Source organism: Hyposmocoma kahamanoa, unplaced genomic scaffold (genome assembly GCF_003589595.1).
Source record: "Hyposmocoma kahamanoa isolate Upper Pololo Valley unplaced genomic scaffold, ASM358959v1 62, whole genome shotgun sequence".
NCBI lineage: Eukaryota > Metazoa > Arthropoda > Insecta > Lepidoptera > Cosmopterigidae > Hyposmocoma > Hyposmocoma kahamanoa.
Window position 1 is genome coordinate 136,011 of NW_020653850.1, and position 10,709 is coordinate 146,719.

The window sequence follows — 10,709 nt, forward strand, 5'->3', positions numbered from 1 at the left end:
AGATATCCATAATATTCACTTTAGAGCTAAGTCCAAACTCATGGTACACGATTATACCACCTGTACCACGATTTTGTATAACCAAGGTAAATGACTCTTTTATGAGGAACTGTATACGTTTTTACAATAAGATTCCGGAGCATATTATTAAGATTATATTTATATATATATATATATATATATATGTATGTTATTAGATGTATTATTAAAATTTCGTGATTTTAGAATTCACTGAAATGTTCAATATAGTGGAGACATAGTAGTGTTGGTTTTTAATTTGTCTCCCGCCTATTTTATACTTTTTTTTTCTTCTTTCCATAAAGGAAAAGGCAAAGGTTTTACACCATACAGCCAAGTCTTGGTACATTATTATTTTTTTGTACATGAAGTTGAATTATGTTTCTGTAAATACCGCCACAAAGAGGATAGGCAATTTGAGGCGGCGTGCTTGGATTGACTCGGGATTCCTTGGAACGGGCCGATACGAGTATTTTAGTTCGTATTCGTATAATTTCGCGTTTTAATCTTCGATTAAGGCACAATAGCACTATCCTATTCCACTTTAAACTAGATTTCACAAAATAATTGAAAGTCAAAATAAAAACGACACTTTTCCCTCCAAAAGGTCCAGAGCGAATCCCTATTCTATACTTATTTTAAAATCGTCGTGTGCAGTATTGCCATAATAATAAAAGTAATATTGTTACACTAGTAACTGGTATGGGTAGGCATTGGAACTCTATTGAAATCTTGCCTTAATCAAACGTCTTCCTTGTTGTCAGACTGTAAATATAAAATATATATCAAACATAAAATAAAAGTGTTTAATTTTGATCACATTTCAACTTAAGTAAAATTATATATTTATAAAATTTTAAATTAATTTTTCATTGCACGTAACCAACACCAAACCATAAAGATTATGAAAGTTGCACAACAATCGTACACGTTCGCGAACGCAACTCTTGACACGAACTATGGCGAATGTGGAAATGTCTCTCTTGAAAACATAAATAAATGGCCACCGTTGTTATTACGTTCTTCCTAGCACGATTTTATGTTTCTAAAATGGACGCTGACTTTGAGCAAAAGCGAAGGTGAGATTAGATCAAGTTAATAATTGTGAAAACTAACTTGTAGAAGTTCATTCCGCGATTCAGATTCGCAAATCTGAAACTGGGTCGTTGACAGAAAGTTTCGCGCCACTGAAAGTGTCTACTTAGTTATAGCTGTGCCCGCGTCGCGTCCAGTGATGATACAAAAGAACGCACGCCTTTTGCAGGGCAAGAATTTCTGCGAGGCGCGAGACACGGTGGAGCATGAACTCGCAACGATTGGAAGAAATCGTGGCGGAGCTGATGCGCCCCATCAGCGACGTCCGCCACAGCTTCGACACCGACCTAAGCGCGGTAAGTTTTCGCCGCCTGCTTTTACGCGCCTCTGGGACCAAAACAAACCACCAAAGAAATCAGCTCTCTAGCGCGCGGCGCTCCAAACTATCCTGCGGCCTCCAAGTCACACGCGATGCTCAACAATCTGTCCTACTCGTCTAATTCCATTCAATAGATCTAATCCCAATCATTGGTCAAAATATTGATATTGGTGTATGTAAAGATGCAGTGTAAGTGGCTATAAGTATGGTTTGATTTTTATGCTTCTATGAACTTGAAATAAGTCAATGAAAAAAGAATTACATAAATAGCAAATTCAACTTCAAAGCTTTATCAAAGAAGACTGTTATGACAATTTATGCCAATTGTGTTGGTCCTGTTGCAAAGGTCGGTGGATTGTTAAAAAATATGGCCAGCATACTCACATCATTACATTATGACTTATGAGCAATGTTGTGTACTTCCACATAATTAGGTACATAGTTGTTAAATGGGTTTAGATAGATGCAATTCCAAAAATAATATAAAAATGTGCCTATGTGAAGTAGTGTAAATAATGCATATTTGTTGGCTGGAGAGGGTAGTGACCTGCTAAGAAAAGTTAACTTGAAAATGCTGTCTACAGGCAACTGTGTCAATAACATACTGTTGTTAGCCAATGTGGCCAGGACGACATTACTTCAGAAATTTATACAAAATGGGGATGTTTTTTAACCAATAATATATTATTATATGAAATTCACTAATTTAATTAATGTCTACCTAATTGTTCATAATACTCAAAACCAACACAGAATTTTATAAAGCTTTGAACAATATTTTGGATCTCAATTGTGTATTTTTGTTTTTTCAAAACAAACCAACATTTCAGGCTCTACAGGTCCTATGGTCATGGCTGACTTCAACTGATATGGTTTAAATAACAAATGTATGTGATTTAGATTTATGAAATGAAATTTCATTTGCTTAAAACATGGTGTGAAAGATGGAACAATTATTACAGAACACATGTTTTACCTGACTGCAAAATGTTGCCTAAATTTAGTTTAATTATAGCATTATCATCGGACGTGTACTAGGAATAATAATAATAATAATCAATTAATTAATTAATTAATAACAACAGAATAATAAACTATCAATGTCAAATTATTAAATGTCATACATCATGATTACATTAAACATAAATATACCTTATAATTTCATGTCGACATCCAATAAGAAACAAAGAATAATCAGTCAATTAAAAACAGCAAAATAATAACCTTCTATGTCAAACTATAAAATATTTGTACATCATTATTACATTGTACATGTATATACATTAAGCACTGATTTCATGTCAACATTTATCTAAAAGATCAGACACTTTGTAATAATTTTTGTCTCTAAGCCATTCACTAAGTCTGTTTCTGAACAAATTATTTGGTAACGTTTGAATGTCTTTTGGTAGAGCATTATAAATTCGGACACACATACTGTTACATTGTTTTTTATAATAACACAATCTAGGTTTATTATTATACACTAGTCTATTTGGGTCCCTTACACCTCTACTATGTACATCTGTAATTTTTTTAAAAAGGTTTAGATTTTGCTTAACAAACCATGCCACTCCAAAAATGTACATACATGCTAACGGCAAAATTCCCAATTCTATAAACAAAGGTGCACAAGATTCCAAATTGATTGAAGATTGTGGGGAAACACCGGTCATTGCTCGAACACACTTTTTTTGAACTGTGAACAATTTTTTACACTCAGTTGAGTTACCCCAAAACAAAAATATAGTATACAAAAATAAAAACAAAAATATACTATACAAAAATGTTGAATTTCCAATATGTAGCCATTGCAAAAACATAAGAACTTTATAGGTTTGTATTAAGCTAACCTAAAGAATAATGTGGACATTCCATTCTACAAATCTGCGACTTCTCGGAATTAATAACAAAAATATATTTAAATATTCGCCATATGCGCCAGTTCGCATACGCCAAAAAGAGGTACTAAAAACTCTGTGTGTGCATAAAGCTAGCGGGTCAGATGGAATTCCAACAATAGTCCTGCGTAACTGTGCGCCTGAGTTGTCTCCTATTTTCACATGCCTGTATTGCTTCTCTCTCACTTGAGACTGGTGTAGTTCCCAGGTCGTGGAAGCTTCCAAATGTGCTACCAGTGCCTAAAAAAGGAAGCAGTGCTGACCCTGTCAACTATAGACCTATCTCAGTCACTTCCATACTCTGCAAGACTATGGAACGTGTACTTAACAACAATCTCCTGTCATACTTTGAAGACTACAATCTCCTCCGTGATCGCCAGTACGGATTCCGAAGACGGCGATCTACAGGGGATCTTCTTGTGTATGCCTCTCACTTATGAAGCGAGGCTATAGAAGGGCACGGCCATTACAATGTCTTTAGACATTTCTAAGGCAGGGTCTGGCATGCAAGCCTTTTAAGCAAGCTTCCCTCTTATGGGCTTCTCACTGATCTTTGCAATTTGATTTCGGATTTCTTGAGTAAATGTTCGATTCCAGTGGTCTTAGAAGGCTGCTCTTCCGAACATCGTTCGATAGATGCCTCAGGGTTCTGTACTGTCCGCAACCCTTTTTCTGCTGCATATAAACGATATGTTGATTCCAGGTACCTTTGGATATGCTGGTGACAGCACAGTTGTGGACAGGTACTTGACCAATGCAAGTGGAGAAGAAATCCAGTCTTGTCAAGAGTCCATGGTTGGTCGTTTGAATTTGACAATTAAGGCAGTCTCCAATTGGGGCGATGCCAATCTTGTCAAATTTAATGCTACCAAAACGCAGGCGTGTCTTTTCTCCACTAAACAGAGTCCCTTTCACCTGACTCCGACTTTTCGTGATATATCCATACCGATAGCCGACCGTCTTCATCTACTTAGAATGGACCTGTCGTCCAATCTGAACTTCGGCAGATACATAGAATCCATGGCCAAAATTGCAGCCAAGAAGCTTGGCTGCAATGATATGAAACTACTCAAAGTATATTGAGAGAAAACGCCTTGAATTGAAGAAATAGTAAAATCAAGCATTAAAGTAATTGCTCCTAAATTAAAGTTAGGCGCTATTTATAAAAATGAATCTTCATGCGTGAACAGCCACCCTTCGAGGTGGATGATTTTCTTCAAAACGAAATGGGACCACTATGGAAGTAACCCCTTTCCAACAAAAAAAGAATCATGAAAATCGGTTCACAAATGAGTTATCGCGTAACATATATACAAAAAAAAAAAGAACATACAGTCGAATTGAGAACCTCCTCCTTTTTTGAAGTCGGTTAAAAAATGGGCATTTTCTCATTCATCGGAGCCGGTTCTACGTCGCCCTAATTTTAAGAAAAGAAGAAAAAAAATTAAACACTCGAGGAAATCGCAACATTTCCCATCGAGGATAAACTCTAATAACCGTCGAATACATACCGTCACTTTCCAATTTATTATAAACAAACATGTTTTCTTGGGAATACAAAATGTGTTTCAATTTTCCTTATCATTAGTGTCAATTCAACTAAAAGCCTCCTAATAACAAAAGTTCATACCGCATCACCTTCACCCTTCGCACACGTGAGAAGGGGCTCCTGTTGGATTGGAATGTACACAGTGAAGTAACCTGTGCATCTCCGTTTTAGCAAAAAATCGACTTAAATACCAATTTCAGCACTAGTGACTAAAATGTTCTCATTCATATAAAGCAATCTGTCTAAATAAGTATTAAGTAATAGTATTAAGTAATAAGTAATATTAAGTAATAAACTTTAAGTAGTATTAAGTAATAAACTTTATTGTACATCAATCAGACAAAGGGAACTTTAAAATCCATACACTTTTAACGGTCCAGCGTATTTTAATCACTTGACAATTAAAAATGTATCCAAATATCATTATTGTCGCTTTCATTCTTGTGTACTTTTACATCAAATAGTTACTTTAAGCCAAACATTTACTTGAAATTTAACAATTAGATGGTGATAGTGGTGGTGATGACGGTGGTGACGATGATGATGGTGGTGATGATGACGATGATTGTGATGATGATGTGAAAATTGCCTCCATTGCAATGGAACAAGATACGTCAATGTGTAGCTTGATGTGCTGGCATGAGTACAAGAAAGTTTATATGACATTAACAAAATACTTTTTTAGATTTATTTATTAGTTACATAGATAGATAGATGATCTTACATGGATGAGAAGGATTTTGATACAAGAAGTTATATCAAAATATTTGTTACATGTTAAATGTTCTTTTGTGAACGATAAAATGTGTGTTGTAATAATAATTTCTCATTACTGTGCCATCTTTCTCATATCTTTATGAGAAAATCATTCGTGTTACTGCAATTTCATTCGCGTCACCTAAAATGTCGTTTTTTGCTGTATTTAACTTAAATATTTCTGTGATTTTATAATTATTGACATTGCTTGAACTTATTTGTACATTTAAGATCTTAAAACCAAAAGAAAAAAGGGTTTCACAAAAATCACTCAAAAAGTGCCATGGGAATTCGGAAAGTGAAATTCACCCATAGGTGACTCGGAATTAGTAGTGGCGAAGCTGCAGAGCCTTGAACACCGCCGTAGAGTTGCCAGCTTATAGGTATTCTACAGGATATATCATGGAGAGTGTGCGAAGGAATTGCATAATTTGATTCCGCCTTCCCCTTTCCATCATCGGGAGACTAGACGTGAGCAGGGGTTCCACCCCTATGTTGTGGATATTCGCCGAATTCGCACAAAGCGTTTCGCTTCTACATTTGCATGGCGAGCGGCTAGAGAGTGAAATTCCCTGCCTGCAGATTTGTTCCCCGAACGCTGTAACTTGGAGAGGCGAGAGTGAATAGGCATTATTTAGGTGTGCATGCTACATCCTCGACCTCATTATCACTTTCCATCAGGTGAGGTCAAATGCGCACTTATTTTTTTATAAAAAAAAAACAATTGTGTTTTAATAAGTACTTAGTATTTAAATACTTTCGCCATTTAAAAATAAACCTGAGACAACCGTATAATGTCGAAGAACCGATAGCCGATGGGAGAAGCGAGTTCATGAGTAGAGACCACGGCTCGGTGAGCGTTGTGTAGGATGCCCTCTGGCCAGATGGACTGACGTTTCGCGAAGGGTTTGCTGGCAGCAGATGGATGCAACGAGCTGAGGACTGGGCGAAATAGCGCGCATTGGGAGAGGCTTATTTATTTATTTATTTTGTACAACTTACACTTACAGTACTTATAACTAAACATGTAAGTCATAGTCACAAAAAAGGTTGAGTCGATCACCGGCGAAAGATAGGATGCGGAATTTGGACCATAGAATTTTGGGCGGTGACCGCCTCCAAATAGTAACCAGTGGATGTTAGAAATTTTGATTCAGTGTTGCTGAACACGTCAATATCATTTCTTTTGCTTAACGATTCAATTACGGCTAGGGCTTCGAAGAATGGTGTCCGTGTTAGTGTCACTGTGCGGGTTAAATGAAAGTTGAATAGAGGGTATTTGCGCTGACGAAGGAAGTAACGTGAGATTGGCGGGATAAAAAAAGGAATTTGAGCCAATAGAGGAGGGTTAATTATATATCCTCTTATTAGGTTAAAAATATATTTTAGAAGCGCCGGTTTTCGCCTGATCTCAAGCGATCTGTACGGTACCATGCCCAAAATAATAGTACCCATTTAAGTCCCCAAGTACCCATCCAAGTTTACTATACAAATATCTCAAAAATGATTTCTGGATTCGTTCCAACATTGCTATATAGCGTTTATTGTGGGCATCCCACACTGCACACGTAGCTTCCAATTTACTTCGAACAAAGGAACGCCTATGTGCGAAGTAAATTGGAAGCTACGTGCAACAAATTGCAATACAAATTACAAATTGCCTGTCGATAGTCAAAAAACTTAGATTGCCGCTTGATGAAGCCAAGACTTTTCCAAGCACTATTACAGATATCAATAACATGGTCGTTAAATTTGAGTTCAGAATCGAATCTTACTCCCAAATCACGAATAGATTTCACACGGTTCAGGGTCGTGCCACCGACGCTGTACTCAATGAGGATTGGATCTCTGAACACTTTTCAACATTCATCTCCAAGCTGTTGTCCCGGCTCCAAGCGAAAATGCTGTTAATATCAGCTTGGAGTAGATCAAAATTCGGTTCACTTCTCCGGCAAAGCGAATTTGACATCGTCAGCAAACATAAGGCAGACAGACGATTTTACTGATGTTGGAAGGTCATTCACAAGTAGTAAAAAAAGGAGAGGGTCGAGACTGCTATCTGGCCCTATACCAGAAGCAACTGTATAAGGGGAAAATTTAAAGTTTTCGTATTCAACGTACTGCTTTCTATCTTGAAAATACGCACAGAAGAATTTCATTAACTGAATAGTAAATCCCGCAACACCCATTTTTATAAGTAATTGGTCAATGTTGACCCGATCAAAAGCTTTTCGGAAGTCGAAATAGGCAATATCAACTTGAGTATTCTGATCCATTTTTAAACCAATTAAGGTAGTTAGATTCAGAAGATTGGACGTAGTTGAGCGTTGCGGCAAAAAACCGTGTTGTTCGTCACAAAACCATCCAACTATGTCCAACAGTGGCCTACGATAGGCTGCTGATGATGATGAGACAACCTATATTTTGGAATGTTTGGAAAATAAACACAGATATTGTAATATGAATTCCGGGATTTTTTGGTCATATTATCATGAAATGTGTACGTCCATACTAAGTAAATATTCCTACGTTCGGTAAAGTAACTCCCTCAATTACGATCACTGGTTTCATAACCAGTGATCGTAATTGGAGAGTTAATTTACCGAAAGAATTTACCGAAAATGTCATAACATTTGAAAAATACTGTTTCAGTGACTAAATATTATTAAAATAAATAAACAGGTATATTCCACAACACATTAAATGATACCATATACTTGCCCATATAAATTTTATTTTATTTGACTCTGAAACTTGACTTGAAAACTGAAAATAACTCTTGTCCAACTCGAATCAAATCCAACCAAATTTTTGTTGGATTTACCAACAAAAAATTTGTGTAAGTAAAATACAGAAAGAACAGTTATTGCCAATTACTACAAACTAAATTCAAGCAGTCAAATCTGCATTGTTCTACAGAAGAGACGCCAGAAGTAAATTTACTGCACCCTAAATTGTATTTTTTAGAAAATGTCCCAATATGAACAATACAGAGGACTAAGCAGATCGGCGATTGTCCGCAGTTGTTGGAGGAGTACCTGACGGAGGCGGGGCTGCACGCGTTGGACGCGGAGGAGAACGAACACGGTGCAGATGCGGCGCCCGTCAATTTCGCCGAGTTGGCGCTGCTCCTGCAGCAGTCTGCCAATATCTACGGCCGCAAGGTCAACTTTCTCTACCAGAACGTGCTCTTCGTCAGAGACTCGTTGTACAACAGCACGATGTCAGTACTCCGGCCGAGGCTCCTCGCCGCAGCGAAGAGTTGACATCGTTCGGGTGAATCGGAATTGCGACGCTTTCAGAGAGATAAGTAACACGCACCGCGAGGAGGAAGCGGCGCCGGCACGAGTGGCGGCCGCGGCGGAAGCGCCTTCGCCCGCGACCGCCGCGGCGCGCAGGCGGGGGAACGCGTCGGCGGGCGCCGGCGACTTCGCGCTCATCCAGCTGGAGCCGGCCGCGGCGGCGCGGCGCGAGGCGGAGGCGCCGCGGCCGCCGCCCACGCTGCCGCGGATGTACATCGAGCTGGAGCCGCGGCAGCTGGCCGACGCCGACGTCCCGCTCACCGACTACGCCGACGAGCCCGTGGGGCTGCTGTCCGATTTCCACGTGGCCTGGCGTCTTCGGGTGCGTCCTGTCGGCCGACGCGTCCGCCGCGACCCTCTCGGCGGCGGCGTCCGAGTCCGCGCTTCGCTTTGCAGGACGGGCTGCTGGTGGACGAGCTGGAGGGGTGCGCGGCGACGAGCGGCTCCTCGCTGCGGCCCATCCCGCTGCTGGAGCTGCAGGCGGCCATCGAGGCCAACGCGCCGCCGTCGCCGCCGCCGCTGTCGCACGACGAGTCGCCGCCGCGCGAGGCGCCCGTGGCCAGCAGCACGCCGCTGCCCGTCGCCGAGATGCCGCCGCCGCCGCCCAAGAGGGAGCGCAAGCGCAAGGCCGCCGCCGGCGCGGAGCCGGCCGCCGGGGGCAAGTTCCAGCTGGTCGCGATCGAAGGTGGGCGCCGTTCCGCGTAAGTCCGCGCAAGTCCGCGCACGTCCGCGCCCGAGCGAGTGACGAACGAGTGCCGGCAGCGCTGCGGCGGCCGCGGCCGCGCCGGGAGTTCGGCGTGGAGGCGGCGTGGCTGCGCCGCGTGCTGGCGGGCCGCGCCCGGCGCCTGCTGCAGCTGCGCCGGCGCCTGCGCGCGCACGAGCGCCTGGCGCGCTTCCGCGGCTTCGAGTTCTCGTGCCTCGACGCCAGCGGTGAGACACGCTCCGTTTCTTTCGGCACGGGGCGCGCCAGCGGTCGGGGTGTTTCCGCGGGAGGAATTCCAAGATTCGCGAGCGAAGCGTGCACTGTGCGGTGAATGAAGTCATTGTTTTAGACGTCGTCGGGAGTGGTGGGAATCCGTAAACGGTGCGTAACTCCACTAGCCCAAAGTTTTACAGGCGAGGGATTTAACGTTATTATTTTATTATTTCGACGACTAAGATTTTCATTTTCGCACAGTGGCATTAATTTACGTCGTCTACGGACTGATAACGATAGGTTCTCGTAAACGACGTTTATGCGGGTCCGATTTGGCCATTAAATCAACGAAATAGAACTTCATAATTCAACGCTAGTTACGCGTAGCCACGCTGTTCCCCACGATGTGTAAATTGTTCGTATTCAGTCAACTGTACATTATGTCCTAAGTGTGCGAGGAATTCTTTCGGTTTGACAATAAAGACAACAGGGATCACCGGCAGCCATCGAATGCGTCATTCGGCTGCGCTAGCGTGCAGGTTTCGTCGTTATTACCCGCAATCGTCTCGTCACATTGTCGTTCCGACGGACGACTAAGAAGCCTCGCGAAAGAGTTCGTCCGGGGAAGTGCCGCCGAGCGGCAACGAAAGGACGACCGGCCCGGCCTCGGCAGGTTTCGCGGGCTGGAGCGACGCGGAGGCGGCGCGGGCGCTGGAGGAGGCGCGCGCCGCGGCGCGGCTCAGCTCGCGGCTCGACGACAGCGACGACGACGACGGCTTCTTCGAGCAGAGCGAGCACAGCTCGCTGGGCGACGCCGACGCGCCCTTGCCGCGCTCGCCGGGCGGCGAGCTGG

At 42.1% G+C, this 10,709-nt stretch overlaps 1 protein-coding gene across 1 annotated transcript in view; it reads left to right on the forward strand.

Annotated features, from left to right (window-relative positions):
- The first annotated feature begins 1,017 nt into the window (after nucleotides 1-1,017).
- LOC113229702 overlaps nucleotides 1,018-10,709 on the forward strand; it is a 17,350-nt gene continuing 7,658 nt past the window's right edge. Inside the window, exons 1-7 of the mRNA XM_026463385.1 lie at nucleotides 1,018-1,097; nucleotides 1,283-1,409; nucleotides 8,662-8,861; nucleotides 8,941-9,262; nucleotides 9,337-9,625; nucleotides 9,703-9,870; nucleotides 10,455-10,700. Coding sequence (XP_026319170.1) covers nucleotides 1,018-1,097; nucleotides 1,283-1,409; nucleotides 8,662-8,861; nucleotides 8,941-9,262; nucleotides 9,337-9,625; nucleotides 9,703-9,870; nucleotides 10,455-10,700 — 1,432 coding nt within the window. The remainder of the gene's footprint in view (nucleotides 1,098-1,282; nucleotides 1,410-8,661; nucleotides 8,862-8,940; nucleotides 9,263-9,336; nucleotides 9,626-9,702; nucleotides 9,871-10,454; nucleotides 10,701-10,709) is intronic.